Genomic DNA, 21195 nt, shown 5'->3' on the forward strand with positions numbered 1-21195 from the left:
CAGTTTTAAATAAATGAAATCTTTGCTCATCCACCTCATTATTTAGCTGCTATACAAAGTGATGTGCATTATTAAGCATGAAAACATCAACCAAATGTTGGCATTATTTTTAAACTCTAAAAAGTAACTTAAGTGCAGGTCATGACAATGTGCATTATCTTTTGAATAGTTACTGCATTTCTATGCATATTGCTCCTGCATTAGGTTTGTCATATTGTAGAAATAAAGAACAGAACAGTTACTACTTAATACTTTTCCTGAAGTGGGTGACATGGATCATAAGGCTGTCTTCTGTGGTGGAATGATCCATTATAAGGATCCATGTCAATATCAATTAATCTAACCTTTGAAGAGTTATAAATAAAATGATATTTTCAACTGTAGGAAACAAAATATTCTCATTCCCTTTTTAGATTTTATTTCTAGTATTAACAAACATGAAAAACAGCTTTCATGTTTCTTTTCCCTACTTGTAATCTGATTAAAGTTATACTATGAGTAATCATCTTGTCTTCTAAATATCAGTTTTAGAAATTACTATGTAAACTTATTCAAGTCTATACATTCAGGTCTTGAAAGAATCACAGATCTGTGTAAAATATTCTTATTTTGAAGTCAGCCATTCCCTTATGTAATATCTATGTAGTCTTTTTTTTTTTTTAAAGATACTTCTATACATTTCATGGTGGACTGTGATTATTCTACTACTACAAAGTTTAAGAAATGATTTTTTTTTTGTGAACTGGTTATTCATGATTATGAACATAAAGCATGCTCTCTGAAAAATAATAACAAAACTTTGAAAAGTAGGAAGAACTATTAGTCAAATAAAATTATGGACTCACTTAGGAATAACCACCAGGGAATTTTTTATATATGCTTCTAGATTTTCTAATATACCTACATATTAGATATACATAAAATATTGATAATCCTTTTACTCACATACACACAATAGCATGCATTTACTATTTATATGTATTCACATGTAAACATATATACTTATACAATGGATTCATAGTATGAAAGATAATTTTATAACCTATGTTCTCTTTGCTTATGGGAATTAGGCAAAATAAATATGACTTAATTTTTGTGGATAGGTAGATAACCATGCCATTTGTTTAACCTTTTAGTTTTTTTTTTTTTTTTTTTTTTAAGATTTACTTATTTATGCATACACGAGCTGGGGCACAGGCCAGAGATGTGAGGGTGGGAGGGTAGTGGCATGAGAGGACTCACCAGAGACAGAGTGGGGAACAGAACAGGCAGATTGACTGAAATACACTGCTGAAGGGAGCAGTGGGTGAGACAGGAGGGGTCTGCTTCGCCATGTGGGTTGCTCCCCGGTGGGCTGGGGATCGAACTCGTGCTGCAGAGGTATGGATTGCTTCATAGTGTGGTACTTAACCCCTTGCACCACCAGGGAGGCCCTAACCTTTTAGTTTTTATAAAAGTATCCTTTCCATATAAATACAGTAACCAAGCAATACAGAGAAATAATTACCTTCAAATAAGTCTATTAAGTCTGTTCCCACTTTGCCCTTCTTGCAACTCATACATACTCTTCGCATGAGAAACTTCCTTATTTTTTCCTTTTGTTTGAAATACTATAAGGCCATGGGTACTCTATCGTTATGTCACAATCAATATTTATGATGGTGAAGACATGATAAATAAGTGCTTAATAATGAATAAGATATTTGATACCATTCTGGGGTGAGGCACATGTCTTATCCAGATAGGAAGTCTTCAGGAACAACTATATTTCTTATCAATCTCATGTGCATTTAATGAATGAAATATTCATTTTATTACATACAGTCCCTCTGTAGCCCCACAGAATATTTCAGGATACCCTTAAGAGAATATAGAAGAAAATCTGCTTTATAGCAAATCCTGCATTTTGTGGGGTAAATTGTCTGTAAGTTATAGATATTCCCAAATAGTAAATAATGCAGGATCTTCTATCATGCAAAGCAGAGTGGCACGTCTGTCAAATCAATGAACTACATTAACACATAATCATTTATCTGTCAATGTCTGTGGTTTGTCTTAGAATTTGCTCTTGGTGTTGTGCATTCTAAGAGTTTGGAAAACATGTAAGGATGTGTCTATAGTATCATCTAAGGTAGTTTCAGCACCTTGTGACCTCACTTTCTGATGTGTACAAGAAGAGTTGTGGATTTTTCAGGTTTTTTTTTTTTTTTTTTTTTTTTTCAGATTTGTGCTTGTCTGATGAAGCTCTTTCCATGCCAGTCAAGAGTTAGCAGTTCAAAATGTTTACTTGGAATATTTCATATTTAAAAATAGATGATATGTTTTATAAAACTACTCATTTCTGGTAAGGAATAAGTAGCTCTTAGTGTTGGTTGTTTTTAATTAAACAACATCAATAACAAACCCGTAAGATAATTGCTTACGTTTTAAGAATTTTGAAAGGAGAATGTTTCTTTTTTATTTTGTTTTGGGGAAAAAATAACCCATTTATAACAGTCTCTCAATAGGGTAAGTGACAAAGTTTGTCTTTTTAAAATATAAAGCAAGACAAAGCAAACTTTACGATTTAAAGTGTATTACTTTTGATCCAAACACTTAACAAACTCAGCTTTGCTAATGTGTCCTGATTATTTAAATTCCCTATAGTCATCTTATAAACACTGGTTATTTTCCACATCAATTTCTTTTTATATGATTTGTTGTTTGCTTCATTTATCTTTGTAGTCCAGCACTAACAAAAAATCTCATACAGTAAAGAAGTAACTATGGTTTTTTAGATTTCTTTTTTAAATTTTTGTGTAGTATCTGTATGTTTCTCATTGGGAAAAAAACAACAAACAAAAATGCCCCCAAAAACCCACAGCCTTTTAGGTGGGCTTTGTATTATGGTAATATTTTGAACTGATCATTTGCATCTCTTCTTATTTCGTGAATTCTGTTCTCTGATCAAACAGGATAGGAGCTGTAGTTGCTCAAAAATTATGTAGCTGAATGAATTAAAAATGATCTCAATTTGAGCATTGAAATCTTATAGTTACACAAAAAAGGGAAACCTTCTCTACCTCTCTCTCACTTATGACTCCAAGTGTTTGATTTTCCACACCAAACAAACCTGGTACTTTCAAGATCCCATAGGTTTAGAGCTCAGTCCCACAGATTGTCTCCCCCCTTCAGTAAGTAGTTGGTCTCCAAGATACCCACAATTTTGTCTTCCTAGGCTACATATCAGGGGTCCCACAACCCCCTTTTTAGGTTTGATAACTTGTTATATGGTTGATGGAACTCAGGCAAACACTTTTATTTACCAGTTGATTATAAAGATTATAATAAAGGATACAGATGAAGAGGCACATAGGACCAGGTTCAGAAGAATGTCAAGCACACGAGCTTCTGTCCCTATGGAAATGTATATACTACCCTTCTGGCATGCTAGTAAGTTTACTAATGTGCAAATTCTTCAAACCCTAGGGTTTGAGGATTTTTGTGGAGCCTTCATCACATGGGCATGATTGATTTTTTAACTCAATTTTTAGCTTCCCTCTTTTCTCCATAGATGGGAATTTGGACAGCCAACTCAAGCTTGTAATCATGGTGATACAACCTGTAATTATTTCTGGTAACTGACTCCCATCCTTAAGCTATTTGAGGCTCCTAGTTACTAGGCTTCTCCTTAAAAAATGATGCTCTTAGCACTCTGGAGATTGCAGAAGACTTAGAAGCATGTTCGCCCTCTCTCTCTCTCTCTCTCTCTTTTTTTGGTCAGGAATTGGGTCAAAGTCCAAACATTAGAACAAAATAGGTTCATAATACCCTTATCACTCAGGAGTGCACAAGGATTTTAGCAGCTGTGTCAGAAACTGGGGGAAGATAAATATAGATATACACACATATATGTATATGTGTATTTCACACACATCTTTATATATATATATATATATATATATATAAGATCTATTTTTATTTGTACACGAAGTGGGGACAGGCCAGAGGCAGGAAGGATGAGAGAATCACCAGAGACAGAGACAGAGTGGGGAGCAGAACAGGCAGACAGACCGAAATACACTGCTGAGGGAGCAGCGGGTGAGACAGGAGAGGTCTGCTGCGCCATGTGGGAATCTGCCTGGCCGGGCAGGAATCTAACCCAAGCTGCAGAGGCTACGGACAGCTTCACAGAGCTGCGCTCAACCCGCTGCACCACCAGAGAAGCCCTCACACACATCTTTTATATATATTTCACACATCTTTTTGTTTAAGTACTGTTATCAATGTCTATTGTTAATATTACCTATGAGGGACAGTGAGTGTTGCAAGCATTGTATACAAGTTGAGGTAGGAGAAAATATTTAAAGACAATCAATGCTTTTATTTTAATGGGAAAATCATGCCAGTAAAACAACTAATATATTTTGTCCACAAATATTGGCAAAACCAATATTGATTCCTTATTAATATTAATTATAATCCTTATAAAACAGCATATGAGTAAAGACTTGAGATAGTATCATGAAGAGTTTCAGTGTCCATGTAAGGATGGAGGCCTTCAGTTTCAGACCAGACTTTGTATTTAATTCATATTATGGAAATGTTAAGAGATCTAGTAACTAATGAACGGTTAATTTATTTTCTAATTTTTTATCTTCACCCCTGAGATATAACTCAGACCATCTTTTTTTTTCTTATTTCCATAGATAGTAAAAAAGTTTAATCAAAGTTTTTCACTAGTTTTTACTAGAAAAACATGATTGCTTCAGGATAATATATTTTCTGACCTCTATCAAAATTCTTAATATTGTTAAAACAATTAAGGGAGAGTAACAGGAGATAAACTCAAAGTCAGAGACTTGGGATCTAGGTCATTAGAGTATAATGGGCAATTGTAAGAACACTGACTTTTATTCTGAAGTAATGGGAACTCTTTGGAGAGTTTGAGCAGAAAAATGACAGAATCTAATGCCAGGTTCAAGAAGATCATTCTGCCTGCTGTGTTGGGAACAGATGATAAAATTGCAAGGTATAATACAGGGTGAGTGGTTATAACTTGAAATGGAAAAGAAGTAGTAAAAATGGTAAGAAGTGATCTAATTTTTGATGTATTTTTTAGTTTATATTTTCAGGATAAAACTTTCATTTTCAGGAAATGACTAGCCGTAAGATGTGAGGGAAGAGTCAGGAATGTTTCAAGATATTTTGATTAAGCAGTTGCATAGATAAGTTGCCATTTACTCCCAGAAACAAGCCCCCCACCCACTCCACCCCCCCAACCCCCACCCCCGTTTATAGGAATATTGGGAGCTTAAGATGTTTAAAAGACATCCTACTGGAGATTGAGCTAGATTTGAATTTGAAGTTTCGAAGCTAGGTCAGAATTAAAAGTATTATCAAGATATAGGTATAGTTAAAGCCATGATACTGAATGAGGTCACCAAAGAAACTGTAAATGCAAGCAGAGAAGTGACTTAGTTACCAGAGAAAGATTCTGTTTTCAATTTGTATTTCTCTGATGTTAAATTAGGTTGAGCCCCTTTTTATATGTTAGCTGTCCATTTGGATTTTCTTTTCTCTAATAAAGTACTTTATAACAACTTGAAGGCATATCAGTGGGGGGGTGGGGAAGAAAAAACAGCAGCAGAGGCTAGACAACTTTGCAGGAGGTATTATGTGTATAAGTGAATTTCCAGAAGAAGAGAGGAGAGCCAGCCCATTTAATCATTGGTTAAAAACTGCTCAGAATGTTAAAAAGATATCGAACTACATATCCAAAAAACTTAGTCAACTTGAAGCAAGATAAATACAAATTTAGATAAATATACTTAGAAATGTTGTGAAACATGCAAGATGCAAGAAAGAGAAAAGAGAGAAGAGAAACTATGAGATACAGTCAGAGAAGAAGACATAACCTTTAGTGGAAAAGCAATGGCTGCTTTTCATCAGAAATAGTGGAATTGTAATACACAGGCACACCACGGGCAATTTCTTGAGCTTTGGTGGAATTCCTTTGTTCATAATCAAATATAATAATAGAACTTTGACTAATTATTTCTTCAGGAAGCTGAACCACAGCTTGTGAAACAATCAGTTCGTAATAATCAAGACTTAGTGACAGCCAGTTTCCTTACTTTGTTCATGTTTCTAAGTCAGTGTCAGCCAGGAAGCCAAATATACCCACTAACCAATCACATAAAATGCAGCCATCTTTCCTGTGCCAACAGCCTTCCATCAGTGTATACCAAAAGCCTTCCCTTTTGTTCACCTTAAAGTTTTCCACTTCCCCTACTGCCTTTGATTTGTATCAAATGCAAGGTATATTCATTTCCTGTTGATTCTGTAACAAATCACCCCACATTTAGTGGTTTAAAATAACGCATTTATTTTGCTGAAGATCTGGAGGTAGATGTCAGAAATGGGTCTTACAGGGCAGAACCCTGGTCCTTTTATAGGTTCTAGAGGAGAATCTGCTCCTGCCTTTACTGCTTTCTCCAGGCTGCCCACATGCCTGGACTTGGGGCTGCATCACTCTGACCCTTGTTTTTATTGTCACATCTCTTCTGACTGATTCTTGCCTTTCTGCTTTAAGTACCTTTGTAGATTACATTTGGCCCAACTGTATTATCTACCTTAATTTCCTCATCTCAAGGTCCTTAAATTAATCATATCTGTAGAGTTTCTTTTTCCAGATAAAGTAGCATTCATTCAGAGCAAGGATTGGGACATAGTTATTTGTGATGGTTAATTTTATGTCTTGGCTTGAATGGGCCATGGGTTGTTCAGGAATATGGTGCAAGATTATTTCGTGTATCAGTGAAGGTATTGTTGGATGAGATTAACATTTGAATCTGATTGAGTAGAACAGATTTCCCTACCTAATGAACTTAAACACACACACTGTTCTATTTATGACAGTATCTATGCACCTATCTACCTAACTCCTGCCTACTTACTTACCTGTCTATCTCCTATTGTTTGTTCTTTTCTGGTAAAACTCGAGTAGTAGAAAATCTTTGGAGGTCATTATTTGTCCACCATATGGATGATGGTGGATGACACAATAGCAAGCTCTGAAAATAGGTTGTGCTTACTCTCATTCAGTAGTCTTTGTTTGTTTCCACCTTGCAAATGGAATGTCCACATTCTTTGACTGACTAGTGTAATAGGTGTTCAAAGAGCTATTGCAGCATTGAAAGTATGATTTTTTACAAAGTAAGGCAATACAAAGAAAGCACCTTAGTGGACTTCAGAATGTCTCTCTGAGCAGCTGCATCAGTACACTTCCAGGGGCAGGCCTACCCTGCAGTCCCTGAGTATTCACTGTACAGGTTAGGACCACATGTAAGGAGAACTTATTCTGGTACTTGGAAAGATGCATGTAACTGCTGCCATGGAAGTTATTGATCCAAACAAGTAACACACGCATAGTTGAGTTTCCTCCTTTACTTTGAGATACTGTGTTATCATAAAATTTTTTTAGTGTAAATATCCAATTCTGTTGGTCAAAGTTCAGCTATCTATCTACATACATACATATATATGTCAAGAGAGAATATGTGTATAGTATATGTAATATATAGTGCTAGTAACATGCATGCGCACATACACACATACACATACACAGTTGAGTCTTTTTATTCTCGTAGATTTGCTCTATAAAGTTGTTGTGAGCTCTGAAATGGTCCACAAGTGTCCTAAGGAAAACAGAAGGTTAGGTTTCTGGGAGTCTCTGGTCAGAGCATGTGTATCCACCGACATGTTCCCTATGTGTTTCTGTTTACAGACTCCTTATATAATACATATTTCTTACAAACAGCTGCATGATTTTTGAATGGTTCAAAGCCAAGGGTTTTCAAGGCCATTTGTGTTATGCAAATTCCAGTGCTAAAGTCCTTGTAAAACAAGCCTGTTACATCATCATCAAAGCTATCAGGTACCAGATATTTTTAAAATTCTCCTGCAGCCTCCTGATCTGTAGGACCTGCCTTGCCTGCAAGTTGAACATTTTTCATGCCATATCACCTTTTGCAGTGTGTGAGACAGCCAGCGCCAGCCAAGAAAGATTTACAGTTTCCTGGGTAACATGAGTGTCATTTTCTTAGGTGTTGAACCTCACAACAATCCTGTCCACTCTTTTTATATTTTGTTTTGTTTTTCTAATTCAGTTGTCATCTCATGAATCCACAAATTTAACCGATTTTCTGAAAGTTTACACATTGTAGAGGTTAATTTAGCACTTTCTGAAACATCTTTCATACAGATTGGCAAATTTCCTCTTCTTTCTGAATGTATCATATTATTGATTTGTTAATTTAATTCACAGTCAGCAGCACTGACTAAACCTGAGTGCAGTTTATCCCCCACATATGTTTTCTCTGTGAGGAACATCACCGCCTGCTTGACTTAGAACATGAGACTGCACTTCAGCACTGTGCTGGAGAAGATTTGAAACAGAAAAATAATCAATGAAAAGTACAAAGCCCACAAAATGCATGACACTAAACCAGACCACAGAAAAGACCCTTCTGGACATGTAAGATGTGCAGAGAGATAGATCAAACCAGAACTTACAGCTCAGGCAAGTCCAGGTCTTTATAGCTCTGTGCCTGTCTGTGAACGTGCCCTGAGCATTGGTTTTGAGGTTACAAGTAAATTTCAGCAAGTTGACAAAGGTACAAATACAGAAGCCACAAAGAATGACAACTGCCTGTGTATGTGTGCATGCAGGCATTGGAATTTACATGGAGATCAAATCATGTGATAATTTCCAAATTCCTGAAAAAATATCTCTACCTCTCCTTTGCAATAGTAGGCAAAATTGACAAAAATCCCTGATCTCATGAAGCTTGTATCAGGTGGCATATGATTACGTGGGGCTTCTCATACCTGAATATAGGTGAATTAATTTTAATTACAGCAGCTCCTATGACATTTTGCATTTCATGTTCTCACCTCCCTAAATTGCTTCAATAAATGCTTTCTTAATAAGCTTCAGTATAGACTACATCTCACAATTATTCTAAGAGTTAATTAACAGATCACCTGAGAGTAGAAAATAGGTCCCCAAGCTTTGTTAGGCTGCAGAGAAGCGAGATGCTGTTTCTTCCCTTGAGATCCTTAACCTTGTCTCTCACCCTATGCAGAGCCAACTGTTGTTCTCAGGTGTGATTTGCTGTTTTTAATATTATTCCTCACACATATGTTCAATTTTTCTTAGGTTTAAAAAAATTAGAACTGTGCATGGCAGTTTATAGTTTGTGATTTTTTTTTTATTTTTATGAGCACATTCTATACATCATGTGTGGGGGTGGAGAAAGCAAAGAAATGAAACAATGCCAATGATCAATCACGTATTTCCAGTCAAGGAAATTTAATGGTAGAGAGCACAAGTACCCTATTAGGTCTTAGATGAAATATTTGCATGTTTAGTTAAGCCAACCCAATGGAAATATTTTCCATGTTTATTTTTTCATTGAATGAAAATCATGTCTGATACTTAACAAAAAGCAAGACTTTGTTTTAAAAGGTTTGAATTTTATAGTTTCACTCAAAGACCAAAAGAATTGTTGAAAATTGTCGACTATCGCTAGGTAGTAATTGGATAATACTAGAAGTGTTTTTTTGCTAAAGTGCCTCAGAAAAATTTTACACATCACCATTTGATTCTGTTTAACTATAGACATGCTGTTTAAAGATAAAGGCTAATTCCTAGTAAACACATTTTATTCTTAAAAGAATCCCTCTGTGGGTTATTATTTCATTATATAATCTTTACAAATTAATATTGATGAATCTTGACATAATATTGATATCTATGTCAGTTACAACATTCTCTTTTATAAATAGGTGGTAAATTGTTCTGCTTTGGAGGAGTAGTGAATCACAATAATGGTGTTATATTTTTTGAGATATCTTGCAGTCTCATAAAATATTGATATTTTTATTGCCATCAAATAGCTACTAAACAAATCTTAACTTCACTAGGCAGGAAATCAGCGTAGTATCATTGTATCCTGCTATTAAACTCTTTATTTGTGTCAGTAATAATAAAATACATTTCATATCTATCCCAATGTAGGATTTCAAACTTCTTTCACATATGTACTTGATGATAGTATAACTTTCAGGAGAAATAACTGAAATGTTTATTCAAAGTAAAAGTACAATGAAGTCATCATGTGCCTAGCACAACATACTATAATAGAAATATAGGTTGCAATTTAGCAGTTACAACGGACCTGCAATTCTTGGGCACCTTCTTTCATTTCAGTGTGTGCTGGTTCCCTTTCCTAAAGAGTTTTGTTTCCCCCATCAACATCTATATCACATGGACATTATGATTCTCAGCTAAAACATTTTATGACATATATGACAATTGAGTTTTTATTATGGCCATAGCCAAGTAGTTGGAACCTTTTCTGGCTTCACCTGCTGATGGCTGCAAATATGTTCAATGCATAGCAACATCTTAAATCTTGTTGATCTGAGTTTTCCTCACCCACTTGAGATTTTTCTCAGGATCTTTTCCTAAATTATTTTGAAAATTTCCCAAGTGCATTTACATATTGCCCAAATATCTTTCAGAACACTACTAGTTTTGGGTTAATAGGCAGGTCATTTTCTTTTAAAGTCCCTCTCGTGGATGGAGTGATCTCATATACAAGTAGTGTTGCTGCTGCAGTTCAGAACAATTTCATGTCCTCCCTGCTCTTCTGCTTCCCCCCATCAATCCATACCAGGTCAGGAACTCTCTTGCTTCTTTTAAACCAATAGGGAAATCCCCTCCACTATCAGAGGATTTATGCACTGCTAAGCTGTTGTGTTGGTAACGCACACATCCTCGCTTATCATTTCTAAATACTTAATAGTTGCAAAATCAAACGTAAATATGTTCTATTTATCCTCTACAAGTATACTTTTTAACAACTATACAGCACAGGAGTGCAAGCACAGTGTGATAGGTCTAAGCCTCCACATGTAATGTTGCCAAGTATTTGCTAATTTGAGAGTCTTCCAGAAGTGTAAAAGGGAGCTCAGAGAATCATGCATCAGAGCCCTGGCACACTACACAGGACTTTTGTTTTGCCACCTACACACCTATTCCAATCATGACAAGTTTTCAATTTTTACAGGGTCATTGATTTTGCTTTGACCCTATGTGCTTCCACTGCTCAAAATCCTTCTGGCACTCTGAATTGGTGTCAATCTGTCAGTGTCACAAATTTGCTCAGTTTTTATGTGCATTACCTTTGTTTTTAAAACATAGCAGAGGCGATTCCTTGAGGCCTGAAGCTGATAAGCTCAGAGATGTGGGAAGCAGTTGAACTGTACTAGCATCAGGTAGCACTTACTTGAGTGACCCAAGCATCCATAGTTGTGTAATAAGGTTTTTGTTTTTTTAAACATTTATTTATTTATTTATACAAGCACTGGGTACAGTCAGAAGTGCGGGAGGGTGAGAGGATTCACCAGAGCCAGAGCGGGGAGCAGAGCAGGCAGAAGGACCGAAGTACACTGCTGAGGGGAGCAGCGGGCGGCAGGAGAGGTCTGCGCACCATGTGGGACCCACCTCTGGTGGCCGGGGAGCAGCAGGGATGGAACCAGTGCTGCAGAGGCTGCGGGCAGCTTCACACCCAGCGCTCAACCGCTGCGCCACCGGGGAGGCCCTGTGTAATAAGGTTTTATGGGGAGAGGTTGATCCAGCCCTGGTGCTGGGCTGAGCCCCTTCTGGCAGGTCTTCACTCTTCATCACTTCTTCCTCATGGTCTCTCCCCCTGCAAAGCCCAGCCAGGGGCCACACTGTCCCTGCAGCCAGTGTTCCCTGGATGTCAAGGCCTCCCTGCTTGGTCAAGTCTGGCCCTGTTGCTCCCTCTCAACCCTAGGGGACTGCCAGGGACCTTGCCATCCTTCATTCCAGCCTTCTAAGGCACACCCCCTCCCACAGTCTCTTCACCCAGATTTGAATCTTGCTTAACTTGTTTCCCACTGACTTTTGAAACAACATATAAGCTAAGAGGTGGACTAAATTTAGTTTTAAATCCACGTGACAGTTTTGTGACTTATATGAAATTGTCAAACTTTGTCAGAGGGAAGGGTGGCGGTTTGGCTGAGGACTCAGGGAGGACTTTCAGCTGGGTGAGTGGCCTGACCCCACACACTAGTCATCCTCGGTGTTTTATTCTCTCAAAAAGTATCTGATGCAAAAAGTATCTGATAGTGCATGTGAATTTCCCTCAAATAGTGTAAAAATCAGGTATTCTAATATATAATAATATACTGTGTTCTGTTCCTGAACCAAATGTTCCCCTCTTTCTATCTAGTCAATTCTACACAGGAAAATACCCAGATACTGAAAACCAGTGTTAATAAGGTAAGATGCACTGGCTCTAAACACTAGGAGGGTGCCTGACCTTTGGTTTAGGTTATTGGCCTTTATATTTGCATAGTGTGTCTGGCCTTGGACTCACTGCAACTGAATGGGTGATGTTTTTGATGAAAATTCCTAAATTTTGGGAGCTTTATTTTTCCTGAACCTCTATTTCTGAATATAGAAATGTAAATCTTTCAAAGGAAAGGAAAACTCTTATCTTTGCTGAGAATTAAAGAAGCAATTTCAAAATTTTAGCTAAGGATTTTGTTTTTTATTTTAAGTGATACTGGTTGGAAGGCAATATATAAAGAAACACACCTTTATAAAGCCACTAGTAGAAAAAGCAACTACTGCAAACTTAACTGTTTTTCTTTTTTTAATGATTTATTTGTTTATTTATACAAGCACTGAGTACAGTCAGAAGCGCGGGAGGGTGAGAGAATTCACCAGAGCCAGAGCAGGGAGCAGAACAGGCAGAAGGACCAAAGCACACTGCTGAGGGGAGCAGCGGGCACAGCAGGAGAGGTCTGCGCACCATGTGGGACCCTCCGCGGGTGGCCGGGGAGCAGCCAGGGAATTGAACCAGCGCTGCAGAGGCTGCGGGCAGCTTCGCAACCCAGCGCTCAACCGCTGCGTCACCAGGGAGGCCCTGCAAACTTAACTGTTAATCATTAGCTTAAAAGTCAAAATATTCTGCTGGGGTTTAGACATAGTAAGTGATGTGGGGGTTCTTGGATTCCTTTGAGAACGAATTCAACACCTTAACTTGCCACAAGTCTAAAGCACCTTCTGGTGGGGACACCTAAAGCACCTTCTGGTGGGGCAGAAGGGGCCAGGCAAGTCTGAAAGGAAAAGAAGAAAATCAAAATACAAGTCAAGATAAAGGGTGCCATTATCAGCCTCCCCAGAGGTCTCTCGCCCACTTCTCTTTCAAGTGTCTCCTTCCATGTTCCCCAAGTTCCTGGTACAAGTCCAAGGCCAAGAAATAAGTGTGGCCTCTTTACTTGTCTCTCTAGCCCATGTGCCCCCTCCAGTTCTTCTTTCTCCCTTCCTTCGGTCTCCTCTATCAATCCTTTTCAGCTTCTCCAGGATGCCAAGCTCCACCCTTCAATAGGTTGCTCAGGGAACCTAGAACCTCTCCTTTCTATGCATATCACACTGATACACATCAAGTAAATTTTCTGCTCTAAGTGGTGATAACAGGAGGTATTTCTAGCTGCGTGCAATCTTCAAGTCATCCATCCTCTTTGTTCCTTCTTATTCTTTCCGTGGCTTTTCCCCAACCTCAGGTAATTTCTTCAAATGCATATATTGAGCAGTACTCAGCTATAGACTTGAAAAGGGCTCTTACAGATCTCTGGGATTCCCTCTAGTTCTTTTCTCTCTGGCACTCTGTCCTGTGAGCTCCATCTGCTTTAACTTGCTCAGATTTCATCTCTGTCTTTTCCATTCCTGGGTTCTCCCTCCTTGCATAATAGCTTCAAGGAAACTTCCTTAAAGAATAAGTGCAGGCAAACTTGGTGCTAACCTCTTTAATTTCGCTTATGTGTTATAATAGGCAGTCATTAACTGCCTATGTACATGTCCTTTAAAAAAAGATTTTTCATGGGCCTCCCTGGTGGTGCAGGGGGTTGAGCACGGCACTATGAAGCAATCCACAGCCTCTGCAGCCTCTGCAGCACGAGTTCGATATCTGGCCGGCCAGGGAACAACCCACATGGTTCAGCAGACCTCTCCTGTCTTGCCCGCTGCTCCCCTCAGCAGTGTATTTCAGTCAGTCTGCCTGTTCTGCTCCCCACTTTGTCTGGTGAATCCTCTCATGTATTTTGCCTGTTTTTATTTGTTTCATGTGGAATGATAGATCTGGTTATTCTTGTTCAGAAGCAAAAGTCTCTATTAATATTTTTAACATTTACCTTTCCCTTTATCATAGAAACCATTCTTTTACTCTATAAATTAAAATCTACATACTTTTTGCACTGATGGTTAATTATTATTTTTTCAGCATTGTGTTTTATAAAATTAAATGGAATTTGCCTCATTGTTTAACTTTAAAATTTCTGGATTTTTTTCTTTAGTTCACAGAGAATGAATTCTGCTTTCATAATGTTAAGTATTAATATGATTTGAAACCAGCAAATGCTGACTCCAGAATCTGTGACTGTGCTTTTCATATGCTTATTGTCTTCATAGCATCAAATACTCCGTTTCCCTTGAAGAGTTTTATGATTCCCATTTACTTATTCACTCAATATATGACAAGCTTGGGGAATAAAGTGATAAATCAGACACAAGTCTTTGTTCTGTAGTAGAAGGCCATGCTATTAACAAGTGAGTGTAATAAAATGCTAATATTCAAGTAGTTAAACACAACTTCTCTGCTAATCATTGCAGTATTTTAAGTATAAAACGCAATGACACAAAAACTAAGGCCCTTTAAGGACAGATCCTGTGAGGATGCTGTTCACTTATTTAATTCCTGAGATGCACTGTTGCAAATGGAATGATTACCCATATCTGCATTACTTTGAGTAATTCCTCTATCCAGGTTATGTGTAATTATTCTGTGACCAACATTAATGGGAGAGAACCAATCATGAGATAAATGTAAATATGTTCTTTAAAATAAATAAAACAATATATGAAAAATTTAAGTGTGAACTTTAAGAAGATGTGATTTTTTTCAAAAGCATGCTCAGTTTTGCTGAATGCCAGTTTTGAAATATTAAAGATCTCTGTTTTATAGCAAATGATGATATAAACATATTTAATAAGTGAAAGGATGTTGAAAGTCAGGGAACATTTCCCCACCCCATCTGGGTTCTTGTGAGTCTGGAACAGCTGAACAAATTAATATCAGACATATTAGTTAAATAGGATAGCATTTAAACATGCATATGGAAAAATTACATAGTCATAAATTCTAAGGAATAATGGAATAAACCAGGGATATTTATCCTGCATTTAGCCACCTGAGGCATCAAGTGGGGAAAATGCTTTATATGAAAGATAAGAAGGGAGATATCAACCTTACTCTTTTTTTATTAAAGATTTATTTATTCATGCTACAAGAACAGGGTATAGGCCAGATGTGCAGGAGGGTGAGAAGACTCACCAGAGACAGAGTGGGGAATAGAATAGGCAAACAGACCAAAATCCACTGCTGAGGGGAGCTGCGGGCAAGACAGGAGAGGGCTGCAATGCCTTGTGGGTATCTCCCTGGCTGACCGGGATCGAACCCATGCTGCAGAGGCTGCAGACAGCCTCACAGCGCTGCGCTCTACCACCTGCGCCACCAGGAAGGCCTCAACCTTACTCTTAAAGGACATGTTCACTGATAAACCTACACATGGGTGAGGCCTCCCTAGACTACATGGGTCGTGAAAGGGGCAACAGTAATTGCTTGTCAGATTAGGGGAGGGGTAGGCATTTAGGGAGTGAGGCTCTCTACTTCAGTTAGGGAAGGGCCAAGGACTGAGGCTTGGAGAAAAGCTCCTCAGTCTTCAGAGTCCTCACTGCTCTCAACTCAAAACAATCTGTATCTATCAAGTGAGGGGAGTAGACTCCAGAGTCTCACAGGGCCTCAGTTGACCTTTAGTTCTCATACCCAGAGGAGGAAATGCATGTTCTAGGAAAATTGAAAAGAAACCTTTCTGACCCTTTCTGGGAGACCAACCCCACAGTGATAAGTAATAAGTACAAAGGACACGTAAGTGTTTTGATTATTGACTTCTAGTTTATATTAAAGAAACATTGTTTGATTCTTAATTCAAATAGCTAATAGATTAGTCTGTAATCTGGTGTGACCGTTATCCAAGCTTTTCAGATCTTTGTCACCAGTCTTATGCAATAGCATGTCTTTTCTGGCTTTAGTGCCATTATTAAAAATCAGAGGAAGCTCTTTGTCTTTCTTTTATCACGTATTTCAAATTAAATATTTAAATACCCAGCATTTTTCCATTGTTCTCTGTGAAGTCTTCTTTAATCTCCTAATCTCTAGGATTAAGGGTCCTAGAACAATAAACTGTTGCCCATCTGGTCTTTTTCTTTAACATTGTTGTGAATGTTTTTGCCCTATTTTGCTTGCCCTTAAAATTCCTTCTTGCACTTGAGCATCAATCCAACTTCTGTCTGCTGGCCCCAGGCAGCTCTCTTTCCTGATGAATTATCTGTTCTTTCTAGCATGTTGGGGACAAAGGTCTCTTTGTATGTTTTTGTGACCTTTGTGGGATAAAATTAATTTTCAGGTTTAATAAATGTCAGAAATTTAAGAGCTCCTGTTTTTTTTTTTTTTCCCCCATTACTGGTTAAAGCAAATTAGTAATATTAACTAAACTTTCAGGTTTCCTACCTTGTTATGTACATGTCTACTCAGGGTAGAGAGAAGATAGACGACTGTGTATTACATAGTTAGAAGGAAATTAGAGTTATTTACACTAATCCTTTATATCATTGAATTATTTTGGAAGGCTTCTGTCACTGTTTCCTCATTGCTAAAATAGAGGACAAAATTCTCACTAAGTCACATCAGCCTCCAAACTAGAAAAAAAAAAAAAAGATGAACTAGATCAAATAATATGTATGTTGAAGTCAAACAGCTTTATGCCATTCAGAGTTTGTAATTGGGGCAGTCGAATATTAATATCTCAGATGCCCAATATGTGAATCATATGGAAAGAAAACTTGACAGCAATTTCCCACCATGATGCTCTGTATTTGAGTCACCTGCCTTCAGATTGAATCTGCAAAGTCTCATGGAAACTTTAAGGTATTGCCAACTTAAGTCAAAGGTCATAATAGATTCTTAGGGACTTCTACTGAAGAGCAAACTTAATGATGATTTTCTAATTTGTGCAAATAACTAAAGTTTTTATGAACCCTTCATTATTCCTACCTGGTCAGACGTAATCTCTCTTCATCTTTTCTCCTCCAGGCTGCACTCTCTTTGAGATATGGTCTGTGTTGTTCTGCATATTTGGGGATAAAATGACTATGAGAAAAGAAAGTGCTGCAGAAAATGCTGTGTGATTTTTGTCTGCAGTTGATACGGGAGGACATAGCAATCTGGATAATGCCATTAAATATAAACGCTATGGAGAGATGGAGTGTGAGAACTTGGAGGTAGTCAGTCATTGTTTACATTTTGTGCACTAGCTTACCATGTGACTGTAGCATGCTATTCACTTGTTTGTTTCTGTTTTCTCATGCAAAATGTGGTAATGAAAATAGCAGTCTCTATCTGTATGATTTTCCCTGTCATGCAAGAAAAATGCTTAACAAGTAGATAATAAGTACTTGTCAGCTTGTTTTTAGTTGATTTTTCTCCCCAAATGGAATTTGAATATAAGGTCTTCACTTTGTGGGGGTGGGCGGTGGGGGAGAGGTTATGGGGTTTCCAGCACTGGTTTTCAAACTGGGACAGTCCGTTTAAGGCAAACTCCTGGGCAGTTCAAAGAACATATTTATAGCCTGCATCCCACCTCCAGAGATTCTGATTTAATTGGACTGGGGAGGGGCCCAGATGTTGAATATTCAAAAAGCCCTAGGTGATTTTAATGTGCTGCAAAGTGTGAGAGCAGTTGTATAGAATACTGCTGTTCAGTTACAGGAACCAAAACCAGGTCTGTTTTCCTAGAATTTTTTTTTAAAGATTTATTTATGTACACAAGAGCTGGGGTACAGGCCAGAGATGCAGGGGGTGAGAGGATTCACCAACAACAGAGCTGGGAACAGAACAGGCAGGCTGACTGAAATACACTGCTGAGGGGAGCAGTGGGCGAGTCAGGAGAGGTCTGCTGTGCCATGTGGGTTGCTCCCTGGCTGGCCGGAGATTGAACTCGTGCTGCAGAGGCTGTAGATTACTTCATAGTGCAGTGTTTAACCCCTTGCACCACCAGGGAGGCCACTAGAATTTTTTTAATTTTAATTTTGTGTCTGGGATAACACCTTAGAAAAAGTTAATTTCAAAAACTCAACTACATTCTGCTTCTTTATTTTATCTTATTTATGTAACCCACTCTCAGATTGCCCAGTTGAACTATCATGTCTGCAGAGCTCAAGTCCCAGTAAGATATCACCTTTACTCCTGAAGTCAGCCTGAGCAGGTTTTCTTTTTTGTAGTTGCTTCTTGATAGTGTCATCATTACTTTCCCAACTGTATTAGTTTCCATTGCTGTAAAACAAATGACCACAGATGTAGCAGCTGAAAGCAATAGCCATTTAATTTATCTGCTCACAGTTCTCTAAGTCAAAAGTCAGGACATCCAGTATCTGGGTTATTTGCCTAGGTTCCTACAGGAATGAACTCAAAGTGTCGACTGAACTGAGTTCAAATGAAAAAATAATAATTCCAAGCTCATTCTTGCTGTTAGCAGAATGCAGTTCCCTTGGTTGTAGGTTTGAAGTCCTCATTTCCTTGTTGGCCATCAGTGTCCATTATCAGATCATAAAGGCTGCCTACAGCTACACCACAGATATTTTCTTTCTTCCAGATGATGCAAGAACCATCTTTTCTTTTCTTTTTTTAAAAAATATTTATTTATTTATGCATACAAGAACTGGGTACAGGCCAGAGGTGCGGGGTTGGTGGGGGGGTGAGAGGATTCACCGGAGACAGAGTGGGGAATAGAACAGGCAGATCTACTGAAATACACTGCTGAGGGGAGCAGCGGGTGAGGCAGGAGAGGTCTGCTGCGCCATGTGGGTCAGCTCCCTGTCCGGGGATTGAACTCATGTTGCAGTGGCTGCCAATAGCTTCAGAGTGCTGAAACTTAATCCCTTGTGCCACCAGGGAGGCCCCCATTTTCTTATTTTTAAGGTCCACTCATAACCGCTTAGATAATTGGACTATAGTGGGCCCTCTGAGAAGATGCTTTAGTCCCAGAGGGAAGATTATCTTATTACAGGAAATATGTTGAAAATCCCATTTTCAAAAAAAGTATTTTAAAGGTGTGCCAAGTGAAACAGATCATGAACATTCTGCTCCCCTAGGTAGAAGCTGTAAATAAAGATGAAGATTACTTATGCTAGAAAATGACACTGATTAAATATAGACCAAGCAACTTTATGTGAATATTTTGGCACAGTTATAAGCATTTTTCTTCTCCCTAGCAGAGGTCCAGCTATTAATTTTCCCTATGGGTTGGCAGTCTTATTGTTGCCCAGAGTTAACAATACAAGATGAAAAATATGGTACGGTGCGAGTTTACCACTGTGAACCCAGCAGTCATATATTTCAAACTTGATTTCTGGTATGGGTATATTATTTTGATCCTTATATATTTCCAACTAAAGTAAGACCATAGTAAACTCTGGTTGACTTCTCTAAAACCCGCAGCCCTTCTATAGAGATTTGCAATAATTAATACCACATTATACCACAAAAACATTGTCTCTTGTAACATAGATTAGTAAAATAAGTTACTTTATTTTATACACAGTTAATATCCATAAAGTGTCAAATGCTAATGTCTGCTATGCTTGTCTCTTGCATTTTGTCATCATTCAGTTCTTGGAATCAATCATAGGTTAATGAGTCACAAAATGTGCCTTTTCTTTTGTTCCTAGACATTGAAACAGAATCATAAACAATACTTGCATTGTCCCTATAAAAATTGCCCCCATTGTAGCTATAAAAATTAACAGCTCTTGTTTCTTTCATTTGCTACAATGTATGTAATCTCTAGAACATTTCAATTCAGGATGTCAGTATGTAAGTGCTAGAGGAAAATCTTGCAAGGTGTGTTGGCATTTCTACCTCTTAGGTTCTTTTTTTATGGATATCACTGTTTTTTTCTTTGCATATCTTTAGGAAAACAATGGATTTTTATCTGTAAACATTTATAAATATCTTCATTGGCAACTCCTTCCATTTGCTATTTGAATTACTTCCTTAATGATTTCTGCTGAAAACTGACTCATGGCAAAGTAAGTTAAAAGAAATATTGTATGTTACTTTCATCCATTTAATTTTTATTTATTCATATTTCTCATGATTTAATAGCTCTTGCTACAAGAAACTTTCTTGTAGCTATAAGTTACTTCTTGCTGTAAGAAACTTTCTTATACATGGAATCACTTGAGATCAAGAAAATTCTAACTCAGCTTATTTTATAGATTTATTGTCTGAAAAAAATAGGAAAGAAAGAAAATACTTCAATGGCATTATTAGTAGGGTTTTCTTTGAGTTTGTTAGGGTATTTTCAAGAAGATGATATAAAATATGGGAGAGTGTTGAAATACACTGCTGAGGGGAGCAGTGGGTGAGACAGGAGAGGTCTGCTCCACCATGTGGGTATCTCCTTGGCCGGCAGGGATTGAACCTGCACTGCAGAGGCTGCAGACATCTTCACAGCACTGTGCTCAACTGCCTGTACCACTAGGGAGGCCGAGGAGAATTGAAGATTTTCAAGAGGTCATTGGATGTCACAGTTTTCTGATAATAGTTTTTTTTTTCCCCCAAAAAAACGTTTTTTTTGTGGAGTGATCCAAGGCAATATAGATCAGAAGGACTGGAAGAATATATGAAGGTGAGAAAGAGGAGTCAGTAGATATACTAGATTCTAAGAAGAGTAGAGTAGGCAATTGCTAGAGACATGATTATTGGAAAAATGAGTCATGTGTTTGAGAAAGGAAAAAAAAGAAATCCATTTTAGTGAATTTTTGATCCATTTTGAGATGGAGAGAATATGTGAAAATATTTGTTCCTGATGTTTTTTATTTCCTCATAGTATAAAGCAAGGGTATCTGCGTACACTGAGAGACTAGCAACTGGACTGCTTTACTGGGAGTTCATTAAAGAAGTTGGACAATAGTGTATTGGAATACAAATGATATTGATT

General features: G+C 37.7%; 1 protein-coding gene across 12 annotated transcripts in view; it reads left to right on the forward strand.

The window, feature by feature from the left end:
• LOC119243609 (uncharacterized) overlaps positions 1 to 21195 on the forward strand; it is a 782255-nt gene that overhangs the window by 323084 nt on the left and 437976 nt on the right. Inside the window, exons 7-8 of one of the 12 annotated variants that reach the window (XM_054694540.1) lie at positions 12306 to 12355; positions 17289 to 17479. The exons of the other annotated variants lie outside the window; for them this stretch is intronic. Coding sequence (XP_054550515.1) covers positions 17456 to 17479 — 24 coding nt within the window. The 5' untranslated portion in view covers positions 12306 to 12355; positions 17289 to 17455. The remainder of the gene's footprint in view (positions 1 to 12305; positions 12356 to 17288; positions 17480 to 21195) is intronic. 12 annotated transcript variants of the gene reach the window in all.

The sequence above is a fragment of the Talpa occidentalis genome, unplaced genomic scaffold (genome assembly GCF_014898055.3).
Source record: "Talpa occidentalis isolate TD23 unplaced genomic scaffold, MPIMG_talOcc4v2.1 talOcc4.13, whole genome shotgun sequence".
Taxonomy (NCBI): Eukaryota; Metazoa; Chordata; class Mammalia; order Eulipotyphla; family Talpidae; genus Talpa; species Talpa occidentalis.